The following is a 25063-nucleotide window of genomic DNA, read 5'->3' as shown; positions in this document are numbered from 1 at the left end:
TTCATTCAATCTGACTTTATTGAGTCAAAAAAAAATAAGAAAAACAACAAAAAAAAACTGAGAAGAAAATCTTCAATTGAATCGGCTTGCATCGGATTTGGGTGCAAGTAAATTTAATGCTCTTTGAGCTTTGGGCGAGGTGAGATTCAGATTTCACATGAAATCTTTCTGTTTATATAAAAATCGATCGAAGACAAAAATAAGCAGTTTTTTTTTAAGACTTATGGAGCCATCTAAAATGCACACTTTTTGTTTGCATAAATTCAAATCAGGTCAGCTTATAAAATCACAATCACATATTTCCTGTATGCAACGCATAAAATTTTATGATATTTGAGCTTCAGCGAGGTTTGTTCTAGATGAACGCTGCCTTATATAATAAGTTGAAGTAATCGTTTCTCTTAACTACAGTTTTAAGAAATTAAATATTGCTGAATCAAAATTGATAACTTGATAATTTGAGATATTAAAAATTGGTTCTATTCAGAAATATATCGGAAGTATATCTTCGTAATAGATGATGATATAAATATGTATTTCCAAATTAAAGCTCAAATTTGGCTTACCAGAAATACAACTTAGGTTGTTTTCTAAGTCATTATACTTCTATCTTTCTGAAGTAGGAGTTTCATTTGCTGCACATTTTGAAGAACTGCTTGAGGCTTATAACTTTAAAGCAAGCCCTCGTTGAACACACAAGTCAGCTTACAGTTTGGCGAGCAATTGGGTTCAGTTCAGTTTTGAGTTCAGTTTCAGTTTGCTTTGCATATTTAATGCTGATCGCACAGATATTGAACAGCATTGGCATATATATCACGAACATGTGTGTATGCTTCTCTATCTATGCGTGTATGTGTTTGTGTGTGCGGTGTGTGTGCAGTTTCATGTTGCACATGAAAAGCAGTCAAATGGAATGACGGCAACGTCGACAGTCGTGGCTTTTGTGGGCAGACGATGCCAACAACAAAAACAAATAAGATTTATGAAACTTTTAAGCAAAAGGCGTCGCAAAACTACGTTAAAAGGGAAACAGCGAGAGCGTTGTTGTTCTTGTTGTTGTTTTCGTGGGTTTCTGACTGGTTAGCAAAAATCCTACAGAGGGTACGCAGCAGGCATAACTCCTGAGATTTATGCTGATGATGCGCAGGCTAGGAGCAGTGGGCGCAGCATGTTGCCAAGCGGCAGCAGCTGGCAACAAATGTTGACAAGGCAACAATGGGTTTTGGTGTGTGGGTGGTTGGTGACTGCACTATGAAGGTACGAGGTGAATGTCTTGGATATGAAAAAATGAATGAATTTTTATGAGAACTTTTTTCTTTTCTTTTTTAATATGAGTGTGTGTGTGCGAGTGTGTGTGTGTGCGCGTGTGTATGAGTGAGTGTGAGTGAGTGAGTGAGTGTACTGTTTTCAAATGTTTGCTTATGTTGAGTAATTTGTTAGGCTGTTTGTTTTTATTGGCATTTTGCAATTTTGGTTTAAGAATTATTTCTGGCTTTAGCTGAAAAGAAAATTATTTTGCTTGCAATTTTGTTTGTTTGTATTTTTAATTAGGCAATCGATCTATATAAACTATATTTATTGATATATATATTTATTTGCAAACATAAACAATTAATTCGATTATTTACAAATTTCTCTTTACAACATTCAGTTTGAATAAATTTTGGAATTTATATTTTGGGCATGCTTCCTGTGCTGCTGCTAACTTGGCAAACAATAAAAGTTAATTACAAAGAAATAAACAAAAAATTTACAACAAGGCACAAACAATTTTATACAATTATGTTTTTGAAAATAAGCTAAAATTTTTCGAAAAATATATATAGATATTTGTTTTTTCAAATACTAAACAGCATAACAAATTTTTGAACAGCTAATGGAAAAATTTCGTGATTCGCAATAAATTTGCAAATTGGATACAGTTCATATGGGGAAAATATGTATATATATATATATGATGTTATATATATGTATTTGTATATAAGGGGTCTCACAGTATGCTTTATGTACAGATTGAGAGCCACTGCAACAAGGCGCTTTGGCAACGAAAAGTGTTAAAAGAAAATACACAGAAAGTATTGTACAAATTTATGCATATATATTCCTAGTACATACCCATTAGCCGCATCCTGTATTTCCTTTTGATCAATGCCCGCTATGGTATTCCGGCGTTTTCCCCGCACCTTGCGCGATCTCGAGCGCCGACTAACTGTCTGCACATTATCATCCAGATTGTTGGCGCCCTCCGTCTGATTATCCTGGGGGCTGCCCCCGCTGGTGCTGGGCGTACCAGTTCCATTAACACCGCCGGCATAGCAGCCCGCCGTCGATTTGCGAGCAGCGCACATCCGCTGGAAGTGTTTGCCGGAAGTGTTCACCGAAATCACTTCGGCGGGGTATCTGCAAATATGGCAAGTGGGATTAGATTAGATTAGATTATGTTCAGCTCGAAGATGGCCAAATACATTTCACAAACTGACATTTTGAGAAAGCGTGTAAAATGAATAAATATATCTGATAGAGAAATGTTCTTAGATTCAGAAATTTTACAGTTTGTTCAAATTCAATTACTAAACTAAGCAGAACGGAAGATAATTCTAAAATGAAAATTATACACAATGGTTAAGCAATTGAAATGGATAATACTCTAACACAGTTGCCCAGCAGATCTTTAATATTTTGGATCATTATCATCGGCCAGTAGTCCTGCTTAGCTCTTGTATAATAATTCGATTTCATTTCGTTGGGTTTACACATAAAAACGATAGCAAAAACTTCAGTTTTTAAAGTGCATTTTATGGTTGGAATGTAAGTCAAATATTTGCGCTTTAAATCAACGAAGCGTTAACGTTGTTTGTTTTTCACCCCCCAACACCCATCTAAATATTTTCTTTGTCTGTTTGCTATTACCATTTTGGGTGCTGGCGCATTCAACAAATGAGCCATGGCCAATTGTGGAAGTGGCAGGCAGGCGGTGGGGGTGGAGGAGGGAGTGGGGCGGGGACGAGTGGGTGTGACACTTGCATAATTGGGGTTTTTTCGTGTGTGTGGCCACACTGTGAATACACATTTTTACGTAATATGCAATTGAATTAATTTATTTGGTTTTTAGTTTTTTTCGCTGTGGTTTGTGATTGCGTCGCATTGCGCACAAAAGGCATAAACATAACAGCAAATTAAACAACAAGAAAGAAAAAATTGTATGCAAATTGGCAAAGCTTAAACTGCGAACAATTCAATTTTGTGTCATATGATATAGTAATATGATCTGTTTATAAACCTGTTTAATGCGACAGTTGGATGCCTAATGAAAAATAATCTATTTCAATCAGTGTGGTCAGATATAGTAATCCGATCTGATGCATATATCTATGTTTAATGAACAATAATCCATTTCAGTTTACGTATCAAATTAATATCTGGGCTACTTGCTCAATTTAACCCAAATTTATATCTACAGTAATATGGTGATTTAATGACTTCATCAAGCCCATAGTAAAAAGGCCCAAAAAAATGCTTGATAATATTAAAGAGTCGCAAATTTATTACATACATAAAAAAGAAAGAAAGAAAAAACCATAATGGAATGTTTCTGTTTGCTGCCTGGCAAAACGCAAAGCAAACAAAATGTCTGCGAAAATTTACATGAAATTCCAATAAAAATAAAGTTTTAAATAACATTAGCATATGAAAACAGTAGAGAAGGACTATCTGGGGCACACCGAAGACTGCATATTCTTCCAGACCAGTTTCAGAATCTGCCGACATCTAAGTTATTTATAAGCTTTAAGAATCTATCGGTATAGCTATATGATATAGTTGTCTGATATTGATGATTTTTTGTCTAAATTTGAGGAAAATTTGTATCTTGATTTGGATAACAAGCTAAACACAAAAGTTGCTCATACGAAAGCTTATCTTTCGACTGTTTTTTTCAACGTTTGCTATATGTTATGGTTATCCGATCTAGCCGGCTCAGATATATGCAGCAAAAAGACGCATATATTCCAAGTTTCATCAAGAGCGCTTCAAGACTGAGAGACAAGTTGTTATAGAAACAGATAGACTCTGTTAGTGATGCTGATCAAGAGTATATATATACTTTATGGAGTCAGAGACTTCATCTCCAATGCGTTGCAAAGTTTACGACCAACTTATATTACCCTCGGAAAGGATATAAATTGATATTAGACTAGATTAGGTATCGTACTCAAATCAAGTTGAATAGTTTTGGAAATCTGGACACATTAGAAATTCCTAAACCAGAGAACGATAATCTTTCTTTCTTTAATAAAATACTAACTTTCGTGGAATGAATGCTACACAGATTGTACTTTAATTTGAATTAGGATTATTCTCTGAGTTTGTTACTTACTTTAAGGCAATTATTTTGGTTTGTTCCTCGGGTGAAGGCAGTCGATGATTCAAAGGCACATCTTTATTGATATCGTTCGGTAACTGGAGTTGATGTTGAGAATGAGAATGATGATGTTGATCCGCTGATTGGCTAATGTTGACGGCGTAGAGTGCATCGGCGGCATCGGCGGACAGAACGGACGGAGAGAGTGCGGGCGTTAGAATGCCGTTATCACCAATTGTGAGGGATGTGCATATCGAGGTTTCCACGTGATGCATGCAATCGGGCGTGACGGTGACATCACCCAGCGCCTCGCTCGATGTCCATTTCCGCAAATCCTCAATAGCAGCGGGCTGCAAATATATTAAAATAAAGGGGTTGAAGAGTCATTCATTTAATTAGATGTCGGCCCAAACAGGACATGCAAAAATAGATAAGCTTTAGTCCCTAATTGGCCTGTACACTCTGAAAAATATACGACAGCTAAATTCTTATACAAATATTTGGTTTTATGGTTTCTTAAGATTGTTCAAAGTATAAATTATTTTATATAAATTTATTATTTTAAGCAAATTTGTTTAGAAGAGGAATTTATAATAATTTGTTCCTGCAATTTTTAGACATTTGCTTTTTTTTAAACATATATTTAGAATAATCCATTTGTAAGGCAAAACTTTTTGTTCTAGCAGTTGCCGGCTGCCTTTTGCAAGTTTCTAAATTCTAGCACATCATTGTTTCTCTGAGTGCAGACTCTGTCACGAATATCATTTTTACATATGCTGAAAAATGACCAAGTCCCTTGCCTTTTATGTTTGCGCAAACATTTGTCAGTTTGCCTGGTCAGCATAAATTTGACCAAGTCACGCGATTTTCCAGCGAAGCAACAAAAATATGAAACATCAGTTTTCTACATTAGATTTTTAGATTCAGTTTTGGTCGACAACCCCATCGAAATTCAATCAGTCTAATTAAAACCAATCAAATTGTACAAGTTAAGAAGAAAATAACCGAGAAAAAATCTGCGGCTCTATTTCTAAGTGAATTAAGAAGCGCAATCGTTTTCATTGATTATTTTTTCTTTTTTTTTTTTTTTGGTCGGTTGATGGCCATCGCAATCAATTGTAACAATTGAAAGTCAGCTTGGAGTGAGTGAGGGGAGACATAAGTAAGCGGGGAGGGGAGAGGCAGTCGCCCACACATATATATAGCAGAAATTTACATAAAAATCCACTTGAGCTTTATTTTCACTACTCGAACTAGTTGTAAATTTACTCTTTGGACTTTCACATGGGATTTAATGTGCAATGCACAGTGGTGCCAAATATATGCTACATTTGTATATTTATGTCATAGTTACTATATTCGAACGCTCCCTCGATTTAGATCCGTTAGTCTGATTCTATATTCCGATTTGTCTATATTTATTCTCTATTTTATTTTCTATTTGTTTCTCTCGTCATCTCTTTCTGTCTTGTACCTGAATTTTGATGGTATCTCTTTGTCTCCTTCTCCTATTCTCTCTCTTTTATTTTCTCTTTCATTCCTATTGTTCTCCGTATCATTATTCTTTTCGCTTTTTCTTTAAAAATCGTTCACTCATTTATTTATTATGATCTTTCATACCTTCTCGGTCGGATTGCTCTTTTCTTCTTTCAATATCTTACTATCTCTTTCTCTCTCTCTTTCTTCTAGCCTGCCTCTGTCGCCCCTTTTAAAGATCTTCCACTCCATTTTTCCCCAACATCTTTCTCATGATCTCACATCTATTTATACTGCTAATTCTTATTATTAATTTGATAAATCTTCCTATTTATGCGGATATTAACTTTAAGTAGAAACTATCTCGCAGACTCTTCAAATATTATAGCTTGTTTTACACTTCTACGCCCTCTTACATAAGATCAGAGCCACTGTGTGTAAATCCTGTCTGACTAGCTGCCAATAATTTGTTATTGTTTACGGTTCGGCGGCTCTTTGTTGGTACGCAAGCGGATGGCAGCGAAGCAGGCCAAGTTTGTATGATAAAATATTTGCACATAAATGTCATACCAAATACAATAAAATGTAATTCGATGTGCGACAACAGACAGACGACAACAAACAACAAACAGCAAACAGTAAACAACAACAACAACAACAACAAAAACAAAAACAACAGTAGTATCAACTGTAATGTTCATTTTTTGCGACCGTAAGCAATAAGCCGCACTGCGCTAATGCCACTTCTTGGCCAGCTTAAGTTAAAGTTGATGCTGTGGCTGTCGCTGCAGATGATGCAGCCAAGTGGAACTGTGGCAACTAACGTTCGAACGCAATGCGAAAAGGATTAAAAGTCATTCAATTAAGAGGAAGACGACGACGACGACGACAAAGATATCGTCTCATGCGGATATTGGCAGCAAACTGACTGCGGCTAAGACACATTCGACTTTCGACTTTGACTATTGACAAATTTGCACTGAACAAAATTTTAACTACCCATTAATTAATTTTATTCTTCAAAATTAAAGAGCTTCAAGATTTTTTCTATTATTTTCAATTTCTAAAATTTCCAAATAGTCATAGATTCTCTCTTTTTTTATTCTAGAAAAAAATAAACTGTAAAATCAGCAAAAACAATAATCCATAAAATAAGGACATCGCTGAAGTTTTATAATACTTAAATTAAGTATAAAATCCTTTTCTTTTCTCTCTCTCTATTAATCGATTTTATTTCTGTTTCAAATGTTCTTTTGGCTTTGTATTCAAAAGGTAAATAAGAATTAAAGCACTCTTTTTTTTTAAGTGTGCTGCTTTTAGCCCAAAAACTAGTTTTGGCAAGCTGCTGAACAGGAAAGTCGCCGTGGCGGCGGCGTCAAGTCAACATCGTCGTCGTCCACAGTTGGCCACTGGCTGTTTGTCTTGGCCAGCTTATCTAATGGCATGGATAAACAAGGAAAGACAACGACATGATGAAGCTGACAACGATGATGATGCTGATGATGATGATGATGATGATGAGGTTGAAAACGATGACGGGGAGATGACGTGTCTACTTGTGAAACGGGACAACTGTAAAGCGCGTTAGCTCAAATTAAGTAACTGCAATCTACTGATACAAGTTGGGCAGTTGAAAGGAGACAGGACAGGGGAGAGAGAGAGAGGAGTTTGAAGAGCCAGTATTTAAGACACTTGCCGGGGGCACTTAGCTAGCAATTCCATCAGCCCACCATGGGACGTCAAATCAGCAATTAAATGGCAAGCAAAAATGTTGTTGCTTGATTTGTAGATACGCTGTAAAGGAATCTTGAGTAATCCACCACACGTTGCAATTAAAGCTCATCTCTTTAGAATTAAGACAACTTTTAACAAATTTTTGTTGTTGTTTTTAAAATTAATTATACAAAACTTGAGGTATTTTTAAAATACCCCTTGTTATGTATTTTTAATCAGGGTATCAGAGCTCAACTCAACTCCAGCGAACTCGAAATGATTTGGCAAGCGCCTCGTTAGCCAGAGGCCTGTTGTGTGGTCTTGTCTTTGGTATCCGTCTATCTGCTATTGGCAACATGCTTGACAACGACAAATTGTTAATATGTGTACTGTGTGTGTGTGTGTTCATTCTATACACTATGTGGAGCACATTGTTGGAAAGATGTTTTGGCCATAGAGCAATTTTGAGTCGAGCACATCTGGCTAAGAGCAGGAAACGATGGCCACAACGTCAACCACAGAGACCACACACATGGGTCTCGGGCTCGCTGTCGACTTCGAGTTTGGGCAAATTATTATTTATGCATGAGGCATGTAGCATGAAGCACCAACTCTCCGACAAACTCCACATATCAAGTAGAAATACTAGTGGAGATGGGAATTGCCATAAAAAATCGGAATTCGAAGCTGATAACTATTTGTTAAGGTGATCCTTATAATACAAGAAAATATCTTTATATAGTAACCAAATCTAGTCTAAAGTTAGCATTATCGCAGAGTTATAAGCACTCACCAATCGTATTTCAATCTCGACATCGATGCGCGTGCGCAGCCTTCGATTTGCGTTGCCGAAGTCCAAGTCGGAGCAGAGTAGCGAATCCTCCGCATCTGTGGCTGTGGCAGTGCCGTCCAGGACATCCTCGTGCATATGTATCGCATCGCCGTTGAAGGAAATGGAACGTGGTGGCGTTGTGGGCATCAACTGAACCACCTTGCCCGCCGCCTTGTACAGCTGATGGACGCTTTGGGGTCGCGATTCGCTCGAGAAGAGCTCCTTCTGGAATGACTTATCCGACTCGTAATGCTCCTTACGTTGTGCAAAGGTGAGCAGGTCGCTTTCAGCTGTAAAAAATTAACAGATTGTAGTGAGAGTTCGTAAGATTTTATTGATATGCAATCGTGAATATAGATCTATATAGTCTAGTCAAATTATATGTATGTGTATAATAAATGTCTTGAAAATGGTATGGCAATGTTTAGTGTTCCTTCATATACTAGCGAAGTCCAATAGATTATCTATTTACTGCGCTATCCGGCGAATAAAATCGCTAACGTTCTTGCCAGGAAGGAAGGACATCATTGTCTGAATATGAGTAAAAAACCCTGTCTTTGGATAATAACAGGCTTCCTAAAAATTGTCTTAAAAGACTGCACATTATGAAAGATTGCACGATAATAAGCCAACTGAGATTCGCCTCTAGAGAAATTAGAATTCTCAAACCAAGTACAATCATTGCTTTTATGACGGGCCAAGAGTTTAGCTCATTTATCCAAGCACACAATCTAACAATAATTACAATAAAAATGCTATTATAGTGCATTAGTTAAATAGATTTGCTCAGCTTTATTGGCATTAATAAAATACACTGATTGCATTTTGCAGAAGTGATTGAATATTTTCACAAGCTGTTCTTTTTGCAATGTTGTGTTTTATGGTTTGCAGCTGCTTAGTCATTTAATGTTTATTTTAGGGGCTTTGTTTATTGACATTGAGTGTGTTTCAATTATTTACGTTGCAAATACTGCAATTGTAGAGAAATCTTTTGTCTTTGTTGTCGCAATTGCGAATCGAAGTGAACTGATTTATTGCTGGGGTTTGATGCATTCCATCTGATATGGTCTGGCCATGTGGCATGATGATGAGTAATGCAGATGGTATCGACTGGAAAATTCTATATTTGGCCATGAACTTAAATGGCCAACAATAACACATAAGTCATCTGAATTATGTCCAGACATTGAACAAGTTGCCAGACATGATGACGCCTCCCAAAAAATAAAAATATATAATCATAATAATCATCTTTTAATGAAGAAAAAATAATTTGTGCACAGATAATTTGTCATTTCCGCATCTGTTGACAGCTTCCGGCACAAATGGCCAAAATGCACCTGAGCATGCTTAATTGAATTTCACATTTTTTGGAGGGAGGAGGTGCTCAGGCGGGCTGGCAGGCAAAATGCAAAATTCATGTTGCTGCTGCCCCTGGATTCGGCATGTGCTCACTGTCAAGTGCAACATGGAGCCCTGTCTGCGTGCCACACTTGAAAACACACCAAACTGAGCAAAAGTATCTATATCTGTTGCTGTCGCTGTATCTGTATTTGTCGCCGTAGCTACACACTACAAAAAAATGGGTTTGCTGTTAATTATACCCAAGTACATTTCTTAATGTTGAAGGCCCCTCGTCAACATAACAACGAAAAGGCACATAAATAAAGCAATTAACTTAACTAATTAATGTTGTTAACAATTCATTAATTATATAAATTACATTTATATACTTATAATTTTCCTTTCCATTTGTGTCTTAATTTTCACAAGGGGATTTGTAACAAGCACAATAATTAATAGTTCTGAATTTAATAAAATAAATAAATAAAAATATTAAACTATTTTCAGATTTTATGTCTGCAAACTTCGAGGAGAATTTCATTAAATTTGTATTTTTTTCCTCAATGCATTAAATAGGTTTAAAGCTAATATACTCAATCGATAAATATATTTTTATAACTTGAATTTTTTGTTGGAATTTTTTCCATCTTGGAATGTTTATGTTCGAGCACCTAGAATTTTAGCATGGATTTTTGTTTACTGTGTATAGCTATAGCCATATAGCTGGTGACTGCTGGCTGACTGGCTGTTTGGCCCGACCCGTATGGACCAGACCCATGCATCTTCCAGTGGCACATTCAACGTCAAAATGTTGCCCGTCTGCCATAAAATTGCCTGAATTTAGCGCTAGGCGGCAATTCGGTTTCTCGTCTTCTTCATCTTCTCTCTGCTCTGTTCTATGTTCTCTGTTGTATATGCTGCTACTGTTCATATTTGGGAGCTGGCAGCGGTCCAGCAGCTGAAACGAGTCGACTCGAGTTGAGTCGACGCGAGTCGAGTGTCTTTGCTTTTGCCTTGTTAATCTACGAGTGGCAGTTGCTTTTATTATTGTTGTTGTTGTTGCTATTCGTTCTTGGAGCACTTGGAAGCCTCCTCGGGCTTTGTTGTTTTCATTACCAGTTCACATGGGCGCCTATTAAATGCGAAAATGTGCAGACAGCCAGAAAGACAAACGGTCATCATCTACTCCCTATCCATGCCCCATGTCCCACTCCCCACTCCCGACTCCCCTACCTCTCTCATTCATTTCGCATCTTTGCTGTCATATGAATTAAATATGCAAGTGGCGTTCTTCTGGGTAGCATCAACTCTGAAGCATTGCACAGGAAGAGTTGATTCTTGGTCGCTTCTCGCTCTGTGGCCTGGTTGGGTGATTAAAGTTAATTACATTTTGCATGGCTCACATCGGTTGTATTCTATTTTTTCTGTTATTTTTTATTTTTTCATTTATTACATTTTATGGCCATCATTTTTAATTTTTTTATTTATGCCATGTCCTTGGTCTTTGCCGATTTTTCCACTCTATTAATTTGCGTGTTGATTTATTTGCGGGCTCGTTTTTTTCTCTTTTTTTATGTATGGAAATCAGTGCAAACAACAGAGTGCGAGGCATGAGGCACGAGGCATGAGGCATGAGGCTTGCGGCAGCATCAGCAGCGACGTCATGTAAACATTGGAAACACTGGGCATTAAATCGAACAACAAATGCCCCGCAATCGTTTTGCAATACAACATGTGGGTGGGGTAGGGAAGGGGAGGGTTAAGGGGCGGTATGCAATAGGGGAGTAAATACTTTAAAGAACACTGAACAAGCAGATGTAGAAGCTCGCTCCGCACACTGCTTCAATTAGATTACATAAAAGGCCTCTGATTGATAGCGCGGAACAGTCAAAGAATAGGGCGAGAACTGACTCATGGAATTGGCATTGTTGTATATAATTAAATATATAGAACAGATCTTTCAATGCAACATCTAATGGATAAATGAATCATTTCATTGTAATGCGTTGCCCAGTTCTTCATTCGCCGATCGCTGTCTTATGCCAAGTTTCTTGGAAATTGAAGAGGTTTTATTCTATAAATGCCGACAGATAAATGTGCAAAGCTATATCGAGTTGCTGATTGATGATCATCAATAATATATATATATATATATAGGGCTATTATTAAAGTGAAATATAATAAACAACTATTTTAGGCATGACGAAGATTATATACCCTTGTAGACTGCTTTCAAACTGTCAACATATATAATTTGAATTAAGAATCCCTCGGCTAGTGAGATTGATCAAGAATATATATGCTTTATGGGCTCACAGATGTCTCCTTAAATGCGTTACAAACTTGACGACACAATTATAAAACCGTCTCAAGGTTTATAATAAAATTGTCAAAGGTGGCTCTTGATATACTTATGCATCTGTAAATTTAAACACAATCGTATAATAGACACTAGTCGTAAACATATCAAATTAAAGGTGGCGCCATTGGCTGACAACAGACAACCGGCAATTGTGAATTGTCATTTGTCACAGTGTATGCAATTTCATGTCAACCAAACTAACAAATCAAAAGTCAGACACGATGCGATGCGATGCGATGTGTGCAAATGGTGTCTGACAAAAACCAATAAGGCCCAAAACCGAGAGATAACTATGGAAATGCAGCTATCTATCTATGTATATATGTACAGTAACAACTATGAGAGTGTGAACAAATGATATCCAACAAAGTGCATTTTACTGTGTGGCACATTGACACGAAAGCCGCGAGTAAACGAGATTGGCGAGGGGAGGAAATCAGAAACCAAATAAAACCAAATGCAGAAACCAAAAAAAAAAAAAACTTAGGAAAAGAAAAAAATCAGGCGCTGACATTTTATTAGAAACTGACGCTGGTCATAAATTGATGCTGCCAAGCAAGTGGGCGGTGGGGGAGAGGTTGCCGGAGCGAGGGGTGGAGTTAGTACGTGTTACAGCCACACGTCTGCATGTAGCTCTATCTGTGGCAGATAGAATCTGTCAGAGTTATAGAGCTGCAGAGTGCAGCTTGCACAGCAAAAAAAAAAAAAAATACAAGTTACACACAAGCCACGTAGCAGTGGCAGGTGTGGGATGGGGGCTGTTGCAAGAAGCTGATCACAAGTTAGGCCAAGCACTTTTTTTTAGCACAGAACTTTGCGATAAGCAGTCAATGATTTATGGGCAACAGCAGCAGAAAATATTTTAGCTCTAGCCTGAGAGTGACTGACTTGTGGATACCTAAGCCAAAAATAAATAAATATATTAGTACACTAGGAGAAATAGTCGAGCTTTTTTACTTAAATCAAGTGCAAACTTTGACGTTAACTGGCTGAGGTCAAAACTCCAAGACCAACAACGATATTTCTATTTGCAGAAACTTTTTTCTAATCCTGAAAAAGCTAAATATAAGTTTTTTTTTAATGTAAGTACAAATAGACATATTTTTTAGAACTGGTTAGAAAATAATTGAGTATTTTATACTCAAAATAAGTGCAAACCTCTACATCTGGCTGTGAACGCAAATCGTAGACCTTATTGACAAACTAAAGTAGAATTTGTTTTCAGTATGGTATACCATATAATCAATCTTTCCAATATATATAATCTCTGAGATGAACATGACTATGTCGACATGTCTTTATGCACTCGTCGATATCTACTACTGCTTTTGTTTAGGATACTCTCTTTCTAGGGTATATAAGTTCAATGCACGCGCTAAGCACAGCTAGCGTATATCAATTTATGGCCAAGAGTAGCCTTAATTGCAACGTGTCGGACATAAGGAGAGAAAGAAAGAGAGAGAAACACAAGAGGCACAGCTGTGAGCAGAGCTACAATCAGTTCGACGACTGTCCATTTTTAATTTAATTATTTAAAGCGAAAAAACAATTGAAGGAGGCAACTAGCGAGACGTTGGCGAGCGCCAACCACACAGTTCCAGTTCCAGTTGCAACAGCAACAACAACCGCAACCAGTGGCAGCTGCCCTTGGCCCTTGGCCCTTGGTGCTTGGCTTGCTGCCAGGCTGCACATTCCGTCTGCCTTCGGTCTGCCTCGAGGCGGGGTGGCAGACAACAAGTCGACGCTGTTGGTGGACATCATCCATCCGCAATCGCTCGGTCTCCAGACAACGATGATGATGATGACGATGGCATTGGGTTGCCCATTGGTTGTGCGTAAGTGTCATAATAGCATTTAAAGCAATTACGGGTCACATTTTCGGTTGCGCCACGGGGCGCATTCGCAAAGTGAGGAAAATGAGAGTCCTGCAACATCCGATGCGATAAAAATTAAGAGCGAAATAAACACAAATGAAAGTCAAGCGATAAGTTATTAATAAATAAAAAATATAGAAATATTTACTCTGCGACTGACGACTATTGAATGCCCTTCAATGAGCAGATTTATTATTGGTATTTCAACTATGAATTTTAATTTAGAATCTCTGTTACGTTCGAAAATTAAATACAATTTATAGATTCACCCAATTTTATTTACATTTAAAATGTATTATTTTTCAAAAGGGATTTTCTATAAAGAAAATTGCCAGCGTGTGAAATCCAAACGAATTTAAAGATTATGCATTTTTCTTTTCCAAATAACAATTTCAATGGCCAAAAAGAAACCGGAAAATTTAAGTTTAAAAGCAATTCACAATCATTGCTTTAAATGGTGCGATGTAAGTGAACTTTTTTCCATTTCTATTTTCGTGCACAGCGTAAAGGAAACCCGCATATCTATGAACACACCAGAAAAAAAATAATAATAGTAAAAAGGAAAAGAAATGTATGTTTCCTGCTGTCAATTTATCAATGTTGCTGGAGAGGGGCTTATCAAGAACAGCAAACGCTGTTGTTATAAATGATGTGTCTGAGCCGAAACCTGGCGCATAACCTGAAAAGCTGAGCTTATCACATTGTCTGCTTAGCTTTAACAGCGGCAATGGATGATTTATGAGCGAGACGCCTGCAGATGTTGTTAACTGTAGCTTAAAGTCAAAGCGGCACAAATTTACAGCTTAAACTTTACATATAAATAGCAAACGAGACAAAAAACACACAGCAGCCGTTACATGTGCGTGTTCGCGTGTGTGTGTGTGTGCGTTTATATGTATGTGTAAGTAGCCACATGTGCTTTATGGCCGACGACGCGTCGGCAAAAAAAAAAACAGAAGAAAAAAGTTTTTATGCGGCAAGCAACACTGGCTGCTATTTTAGCAAATTTTCGCATGCCCAACAGCAAAAGGCAGAGGACGTTTTTCGGGGGCATAAATTGCAAAGGCAACAACAAAAACAACAAAACTACACCAACAACAAAAGCCCGACAAATTTATGTAATGTAACAGCAACAGCAGCAGCGAAGCGTGAAAAGGCGAATGCAAAGAGTCGTAACAAGAGTGGATTGGGAAAGATAGAGCGAGAGAGAGAGAGCAACAGTAGCAGCCGCAATGGACGCAAAGCAATCAGTACCAAATGTTGCTCATAAAGCACCAAATAATGTTGCTAGCTAAAAATGTTAATAACGATTACAAAGCTAACTGCAAAAGAAGATAAAAGATTGCACGTTAAAGTGAGAGCTTGGGAAGCACATGTTGCCGACTTAAAGCTCCAAAAAAATGTTACTAGAAAAACTCAAAAATGTTGACAACAATTAAAAGTGACAAAAGATGGGCCGAGGTGCTAAAGTGCGAAACAATCAACGACAGACAGAAAAGCAATCAGCAAGAAAATCTAAAGCGAAAAAAATGCTAGTAAACAGCACAACTGTTGACAAAAGTTAAGAAAGAGAGAGAGAGCGAGAGTAGTTACAGACACACAAAAACAAACGGCAAGCAAATGTTGCCAAAAAAAATATTGCTAGCAACACACAACAAATGTATTTAAAAAGAAAAAGTAGAAAAATTGACATTGCTTGAAATGCCAACAACAAAAGAGATGAAATTACTTTTCAGCCTCGTTTCAAATCTCATTAAAATCGTTGCTAAAACTAGGCTGAGTACTCCACTCCCCTCCCCCTTGATCCAAAACGTGCAGTTTGCCTAAAATCGGCGATTGACTCCTGCAGCTGCTGAGCTGAGCTATTAAAACTGATTTATGCGCCTCTTTCGCAGCGCAGTCAACGTATCAATGCCCCGAGGCGCACCCACGCACTCCACACACACACAATTCACACATACACACACAGACACACACTAACCGCATTTGCCCAAAAATGGGCAAGTCACGTGATTTGCTGATGCCCATAAAAACACATAAAAGGTCGATGCGGCTGCGGTTTTCGATATTTTATATTTTTAGAGGCTTGCCGCGCGTTGTGGGTGAGTGCAGGGGATGGGGAGAGGGGGCTGAGGATTAAGGGGTTATGCTCAGTGCCCGAGCTAATCATGTGACTTATGCGAGCGCCTTTCTATATAACTGCTCATGATGATGGCAGATAACACACGGCTGTTTCATTCATTTCAGTCTAGTCCCAAGCACAAAAATCGTGATAAATAAACGAATTGTTTTGAGAGAACTCATTCACAACTTTTGTGGCAGTTTCAGTTTATACGAGGTGGAGCTTATTATGAAAAACAATGGATTTTGAAAACATTTCACTTTAGATGACAAATCGATATGGTGGACAACACATAAACCAAATGGTATTCCCTTGGGAAATTATACTCGCTTTTCAAAATGAAGCAAGTTTGAGATAAAGGAACTAGGAATGATCTTTAATCGGTCCTTTAATATATTTTAAAATTCAAATTAATTCGTTGCTTTTCCAGTAAATCAGGAAGTATATCTCTCTCTGTCTCCTTCTTCCACCGATCTCTTGCCCAAGACAATTTGTAGCACTTATTGAGCAATTGACAATTCCGACCGACCTCCCACATTATTAATTAAGTTCTTGATGTGTTTTGTTTTTCTACTTTATGGTTTTTGTGGTGTCTTCTTTTTTGTTGTGAATCATTTTATGACCTGACAATTTGCCTTTTTATTTAAATTAATTGACCTCGGTCGCCGCTTGACGTGACAGCAATTAGCTATATACACTTTTGCTCTAATTAATCAAGGGGCCCCGAAGAGGGCGAGGCGGGGCGGTTGGCTTTAAGTTGATTACAAGAGCGTAAGACTTCCGTCGATATTATGACCATGTAAACTAATTAAAAGTACTCGCAACCCAAAAAAAAAGAAAAAACAAAAGTTAAATTTGCTGCTAAGCATTTGAGTGTCTGACTGCCCCCAACTCCCCGCGGAGAGTCTGTACCCCCAACACCCCCCTCCCTCCTGAGAGTCTGCACCACGCACCCACTGTGCTCGCAGCTCTGGGTTCAATTTCAATCAAGAGTCGTCTGCTGCTGTTGCTGCTGCTGCTGCTGCAGCGTCTATCAATCGATTTTACAGCCCTCGGGAAACGAATAACAATGCACATAAAAATCCAGCGACTGAAAATTGAATGAAAAATGCATTTCACACTGCAAATGGCAAAAGGCAATTTCTGACAGTCAGGCAGACAGACAGACAGACAGACGGACGGATAGACTGACTGCTGTTGTTTTTGGTAGTTGCGGCCAATAAATTTAAGTGACATGCGTTTTTCAGCGAGTACCCGCGGGAAAAGTTCACTTAACATTCCAACAGCTACGGGCACAGTCTGTCCACAGTGAAAGAGAGAGCGAGAGAGAGAGAGAGAGAGAGAGCTGGTACGATCAGCGCAACTGATATCATTACGAGGCAACATCCTCCCATGCTCTGATCCGATCTATCCTCTAAAACTCTCATGCCTCACGACACCCTCCACACACTGCGGAAGTGTTTGCCACCGGGGGTTAAAAATAAAATGCAGCTAACAAACATTTTTATTGGCCTTTCTAAATTTAGACAAAAACACCCAAAAAAAAACACACACACACACACTGACATTCGTAGCTCGACAATCTTTCACGTTGCGCTCTTCTCGCTTGTGAAACACAAGCTGGCAGCTACACTCAGAAAATGAGGGGGAATTTTAAACTCAAATTGAGCATAAATGGGAAATATATCTAAAAGTATTCTAAGCAAGATACGAATTCGTCTTTCATTCAGGTTTCTTAGAATCCCCAAATCCCTAACTGTAGGACACTCTCGGAATGAGTTAAATACAATTGATCTTATTTTAAGACATTTGCGTTCTTAAAACAAGAAAAAACTGTGCTAATGAGTAGTTCAATATATATATATTTATTTGTCTTAAATACTCATTTCTCCAAACCAATTCTGGCATCATAATAAATCCAAATCCAAAAGCACAAAAGGTAAGTAAGAAATGCTTTTTATGAATATTTTTATATGTAAATAAATATAATTATATTCAAGAGCTTAATTTAACATTAAATACAGTGAATATAAAAGTGATTTATTCATATTTAAGAGCGAATTGTGTTTGAATTCAACAATGGAACTTTTTTCCGAGTGTAGCTTGACAATCTTTCAAATTTCCCCTCCTGCTCGATCGGGACACAACAGGCTGGCAACCACTTTAGTGTGACTCGCCCTCCCCCCCCTTCCCCAACTCACTGCACCCGTCCTCCTCCTCGACCCCTCCCTTCATTCTTCAACATCTTTGTAAGACCGCATTTGAATGCTGTGCGACACTTTAAGGCTTTGCCCATTTTTGGATCGCGTTGCTTTTGTTTTTTTACAGCTCATTTGCTTTGCACCTTTTTGAATTTTAAGTGTGTGTGTGTGTGTGTGTGAGTACGCGTGTGAGTGTGTGTTGTTTATGCTATTTTTAGCAAATGTATTTGAATATGCCTTTTTAGAGGAGACGACAACAAAAAAGTGATGCAGCTGACACTTGAAGATTATGGCAAATGTTTGATTTGAACTTGAAAAAACTCAACAGAGTTTGGGGGGGAAAAGGAAGTGAAAGCAGGCTGTTGTAGTTTTGTGTGTGTGTGTGTGTGTATGAGCGAGTATGTGTGTGTGTGTGAATTATGGACGCGATATCCGGCTTAGGCCTAGATGCCAGGGATTTCAGCTCCACAAATGTTTATTAAGACGCACAACGCCAGAATAACAAAGCCATAAGAAAAACATATTACAATAGTGGCCATATAATTAGGCACGAAAATGCTTTTGTTTAGTTAAAGACGTATGGAATTACATTTAAGTACGCAATGCTAAACTTATTTACTGTATATATAATGTACTTTTGATATTGTATTTAGAAGTCTTTAATTAATTTGTTTATTTGCTTTCTTTCTTCATTTCGATTAGAAACCCAATCCATTTTTCATTTTCACAGTATTATATTTATACTACAATATATCTGATGTTTTCTTGTCACCAAAAACAAATAGTTAAAAGGAAAAGCTGCAAAGAATCCCAATTATATGACGAGCACTGTATACACACATCCATAACACATATATGTGTGGGCGTGAGTGTGTGTGCGTGTCTGCTTCAATTGTCTGTAAGTATCTGGGTATGGTAAATGGGCAGCAGCAGCAGCAGCCACAGCCGCAGTTTGGCCCTCTAGGCCTCGGCAATTGAGTTAGCATTGAGAGTAGTTCAATTGAAGTACACTCGACAAAAATGCTGAGACCCAAAACGAGTTTAGCAGCATTTCGTGGAAGACGTCGATGTGCCGCTGCCAGCCAAGTGGCCAGTGTGTGTCTCAAGACTTGAGCGAGCAGCGAACTATCCCGCTGTGCCGGCCACATGCCGCAACATGTAGCAATCTCAAAAATGTATCTGTAGCTACGTCGTTGTGTATCTGTATCTGTAGCTTGTATCTAAAAGCTGAGCGTCAAAGCAACATAGAAATTACCTAAGCTGGGAGTTGGGGCGGGCAAAGACATAGCATTAACTGTGACAGCCTTGAACCATGTTCGGGCCCTAACTTAAACCGAGCTTGGTGGGAACATGACGCGAGCTTATTTTCTTGCTTACATAAGTGTGGGTAAGATACGGATTGAAAAGAATGGCCATTGAAGATGAAACAGCATTGGGGTACAGCATTCATCACTCGAGGCTGTTAAGTGAGTTATCATCGTGTGTCTGTTGTACAGAAAATTTTAATTTAAGCATCTGATATGATGTGTATACTAAATATTGGTTTCCTCCTATACCACTTAACAAATTTACATAACAAATATTTAGTTTGAGCTTTTCATTTACTGTTGTATCAAGATTTACGTTTTGTTAGGAAAATCTTAAATAGAAACGCATAACTTTCAATCAGAAACAGCTTGAGTCAAGTTTTGTGATCAGTTTCATGAAACCCTTTGATAAACATATCATTATTATTATAATATAAGATCTGTAGTGCCCCCTTCTGAGCCTCTAGTTCCTCTTCCATCAACACTACTGCCTGCATCTTTATATCTTTCTTGTGTTGAGAATTTCTATGTCATCAGAGTTGATAACATTTTCCCCTGGCTAAGGCAAGACATTCTGAGGATTCTTAATTATTGTCCCGAAGTCTGCAGATTACGCCAGCTTATTTAGTTGACTTCTAAGTATCCAGTCAAAAGAACGGAACAACACATCAGTCTTATAGTCTCTAATACTCGTCTATTACTCAACTAACATAATAATATTCAAAAAGTTTCATAGTGTCAGCTTGTGGTGTGATTTAATCAGTGTTGTTAATTGACCATTGTGTTCTAATATAAAAGATTCCCCCAAGTAATTCAGCAAAGTTTCACATTGTTTACATGCTTATTGGCACTTAACTTACTTGGAACCAAATTATGCACAAGTTGTCGTAGTTATCTCATAGTTCAAGTAATTTGCGGCTTAAGTGCTCGACACTTTTACAGTTTTATGTATTCATGGTGTACTCATTATGACGGCGCATAAACTCAACTGAGTCTTGGCAACGTTACAAAAAGCCAAAAAAGCTAGCTGATAACTGCAAAAGGCCTAGTTAGCCAAAAGCCTTTAGAACTTTAAATGAAAACTTTGGTATTCAAATTGGCTTACATTGAGAATGGCAGTCTGAGTAGGTAGCAACTAATCAAATTGCTGAATGAGAAAAATTATAAACGAGGAAATGTTGAAATCTATTTCCCTGTTTTTTTTATCTGAATGTACTTTTATGTCTAGGTCTATAAGCTGGTATTCAATTACAAAGTCAGGCACCATTGCGAAATGAATTAGCATTAGGGATTAGTCATTAGGCATTTAGATTTATGCTCGTCTGCCACTTATGGGTGCAAATGCGCGTCAAGATGTTGTCCACAGACACACAGACAGACAGACACACATAGCTGTCTGGCTGTGAGGCGTGTTATGTTACCAGGACATGCGCCTGCGGCTGGGTCACAGCCAAGGTTCAAGCAGTCGCGTAATGCATTTTACATTAACTTTGCTCTGCCACAAAAACAGCAGCAGCAGCAGCAGCGGCGGCGACACGCTACAACAACAGCTGCCAGTGGCAGCCGACAATGCCAAGTGCCAACTTGCAACAACACTGGGATGTGAAGCAATAGGAGCACTGCTGGTGTGGTGGTAGGGGCAGGCAGTTAGGGTCGCAGAGCGCGCAGGGCCACATGAGAGTGTTGCCAGCAAGTCTGCACAACTTGCAACTGCAACCTCTGAATGGGTATTAAATTCACTCATCGCCTAAAACTTCTCCTTTTTTCTGAACTTTGTGTTTTATCCAGGACAGTTTTTTTCAAAATTTCGTTTTTTTGACACGTGTTACAGCTAAAGTAAACTAAGTAAAAAGCGTATTGCTAAATACCCTAGAATATAAATGTATGCAAAAAAGGCATAATAACACAAGTACTTGTTGGAAAAATATTAAATTAAACAGAGTCTGTTTGACAAGAATAAATATTACTTAATAATAAAAGATATATTGAGAAATTATAATTTTTTATTATCTATTTGCGGTTTAATTTGGCTTCATCGAATGGAAATGTAACGTAAAACATATTATTTAATCAAATAAAGTCAAAAATGCACCAATAATGTCATGCACCCTCTTTCTACACATATCCTTAACAAGGGTATAAGAAGCCTTCGCGCGCCTTAAAGTAGACAACAGGAAATGCTGCGAACATTTGGCAACACTTGGCAAAAAAAAAAAAAAACAGGGAAGGAGTGCGAGAGAGAAAACGAAGCGACTAATAGGGGTGGGTTAGAACGAGAGCAGACCAGGGGGAGGGACACAGCGAAAAAAAAAAAAAACAAAAAAAAAAGAGACGAAAACACAGCCAGGCAAGAATTCCCCTAAAAACAAAAGCAGCAGCAGCGAAAAGAATAATATTCCCAGGCAGGTACAAAAACAGGAATGGGAATGGGAGTGGGAATGGGAACAGGAACAAGAAGCAGGCAAGGAAGCGAGTCTAAGGATAAACAAGTACCAAGCGTGCCCTTTCTGCGCCTGAATGTGTGCGTGCATGAGTGTGTATATGTGTGTGTGTGTGTGTGTTGAAAGCATGTCCTTGCCCTTCGCTGGGAAAACACATGCATTCCTGTGAATGAAACTCATCATTCAATTCCCATTTTGGTTGACGCTTCTCACTTAACGCTGTAGGATTTTTATGGTTTCCTGTATCGAAGACGGCAGCCAAGCAAAAGACGTGCGAAGCCCTGCAGGCGATTGAATTACACACACGACAAGGAGCCAAGTCCCAAGTTCCAAGTCCACACTGACAACAACAAACAATCTTGCATATGTAAATATTTGCAACTGCAACTGAAGATGAATGAAGATTTTATGTGCACTTGCAGTTTAGCCAGCTAATGAAATGCACACAGATACAAATATACATACATGTAGATACTCAGATACAAATTGAAATTGCATTTGCGCCTTTCGTTTGCCTCTCACGATAAAGAGTTAATTGGTTAAGCAAAGTGGCACAAAAGCAATCTCATAACTTAATTCAAGTGTCGGCTTCGGCCAACAAAAACCAATTAGTCACAAATAAGAATGCTGTTGTCGAGAGAGTTCGACTAGAAGATACTCTGAGTTCTGCTGTGTAATTTGTTAAATAATGATTATTATTATGTCTTTATTAGAAAGATATATTTATTTGCAATGCACTCTCGACAGAAAAGGAAAAAAGTTTACTAAACAAAAATTCATATCAAATATTCTTGTGATTAAAAGTCGCTCTATTCCCAACTTCACTTTGCCTTCATCGTGTTTACAGGGTATACTGCCACATACGAATTTGTTTGACGTTATAGTATTTATAGACTAGCTGAGTCTCTGGCACAGGAGGAGGAGAGGCGGTGGGGTTGTAGATTTGGTTTTTGGGGGCTTTTGCTGTATGAGTCCCCAGGGCCACATTGCAATTGTCAGCGGCAAAAATGTTTTCGTTATTTATGTGGATGTACAAATTTAGAAAGTTTTTGTTTTTCTTCTGGTTTCTGTGTTTTATTTTTTTTTTTTTGTTGTAATTTTTGCTGTGTTTTTGTTGAACTTTTGAACTTGTGGTTGGTTTCGTGGACCCTACATCGTATCGGTTGACAATTGCAATTGAAGTTGTTAGGCGAGCGCCTGGCAACCAACCACAAACGATTCGGTTCCAACAGCTGTCTTAAATGCCTCGACAAACAGCAGCAGCTGCTGTGTTGCGGTTAATTAACAATCTAATGTGTAACCAAAGCCAATTTGCCTACCATAAAGAAAGTTGGCCCAGTATCAAAGAAGTAAACAAAAAAGAGCTCATCCTTTAAGTTTACCTGACAAAACTAAAACAATTTATCAGAGCTGATTAATGCACTCCATCTGCACTTAAGAAAGTTTATCTCGAGTTGATCTTTTTAGGAAAAAATTGCCCTAAACCTATTTATTGATATATTTAAAATAGCCACTGGCATTAAACTGGAACCAGAATATTTAGCCGCAACGAAAATGAAAAAGCGGAATTCAAATTTATCTTTGTTCGACAACTATCCTTAACATTTTTCTTTTTAAATTATTATTTGATTAAAACACTAAATGAATTTCTCGACAGATATAAGCTGCATTTAAAGAAATCTGGGGCATATTCTTTTTGCTTCTGTGTATTTTGCATGCAGCAAGGTGCAGTAGCAGTCCAGACCATTTTTTCAGGTCGTCCGAGCACGACTTACTGTGGCCCACAAGTGAAAGGCCGGATTTGCTCACGGTTTTGGTCCGAGCCTATGCGAACAATGTTGTGGGTTCAAACTGTGCCAACTTTCCCAAAAAAAAAAAACAGGAATAAAACCACTATTCTCAAGAATGCGACACTCTGTTTTGAGAGAGGGGGCGACTCAAATTTAGCCAAAGATTGCCAGGGTACTTCAAGGCAGACATTGTGCGGCAATCTTATGTGAAGCAAGAACGACGTCTGTCGCTTATCATTATAGCCATTAAATGCAGACGAGGCGCAGATAATCAAGAGAGCTCCAGCAAGAAGCAGGCGAAGAAGTTGCAAAATGGAAGTGGGAAATGGAAATGGAAAATCGCTGAGAGGTGCTCCACACAGAATGTGCAATTTAAGGTGTCTCTGTCTGTCAACACAAGACAAGGCAAAGGAAACGAGTAGAGAGAGAGAGAGGAGTTGGGCCCCACTGTATTTAGCGCTAATCTCAACAAAGTTAACTGCCAGATTGAATGTGTCTCTGCAGATGCAGCTGCTGATGCATTTGAGAGCAGCTAAAGTTGCCCGACGACAAGCTTCCTCTCTCCTTCCTCCTGCTGGCTTTCCCATTCTATGTGTAACTCAAACAAAATTATATTACATAATGCGACAAAATTATCGGACAGTAAACTGCAGCGTTAATGTCTTTGACAAACACACAGCACACAAATTGAATTTGTAAACATCCAACGGCCAAAATAATGAAATTGTAAATACACAAAATGTTGTAAACATTTAAACTGTTCGCCTCGGCCACAAATATTTGTCGACCAACTCTAGCGGCTTTAATCACCCATTTTTCACTCGATTTTCAATATACCCTATAAAAATAGAACATGTGTAAAAAGGCTAACTTAAATGAACATTACATGAATAACTATTAAGATATAATGTGAAAAACATAAAGAGCATAAAATTGATTTTACTTATTGATAAATTTAAGAATATATATTTTGAAAATTCTTATGGCAGACAAAAAAAAAATTGATTTTTATTTTTTATATATCTTTATTACATTAAAGTTGTTGTTTTAAGAAATTGCTTTTTGGTTATCTTCACTTATGTGTACAGGGTATCTACACGACCGCAAACTCAACATTAAATCAATTGTCACTTTTTTTTTTCTTGTCCAACTATCTGCACCGACTTTTCCCAAATATCTCGCTCTGCTGTCAACACTTTGGCCAGACATTTGACATTGCTTTGCCCAACCAACAAACAAAT

At 38.0% G+C, this 25063-nt stretch overlaps 1 protein-coding gene across 2 annotated transcripts in view; it reads right to left on the bottom strand.

Moving 5' to 3' along the window:
• Nucleotides 1–25063, bottom strand: part of LOC6567617 — a 50835-nt gene that overhangs the window by 8631 nt on the left and 17141 nt on the right. For both annotated transcript variants that reach the window (XM_001993965.3, XM_032739763.2), the window contains exons 2-4: nt 8343–8671; nt 4376–4710; nt 2116–2400 (exon numbers count right to left, since the gene is read on the bottom strand). In XM_001993965.3, coding sequence (XP_001994001.1) covers nt 2116–2400; nt 4376–4710; nt 8343–8671 — 949 coding nt within the window. The remainder of the gene's footprint in view (nt 1–2115; nt 2401–4375; nt 4711–8342; nt 8672–25063) is intronic.

This window comes from Drosophila grimshawi, unplaced genomic scaffold (genome assembly GCF_018153295.1).
Source record: "Drosophila grimshawi isolate 15287-2541.00 unplaced genomic scaffold, ASM1815329v1 contig_311, whole genome shotgun sequence".
Taxonomy (NCBI): Eukaryota; Metazoa; Arthropoda; class Insecta; order Diptera; family Drosophilidae; genus Drosophila; species Drosophila grimshawi.
Note: the sequence above shows the minus strand (reverse complement) of the source record. Positions and strands in the feature narration are given on the sequence as shown.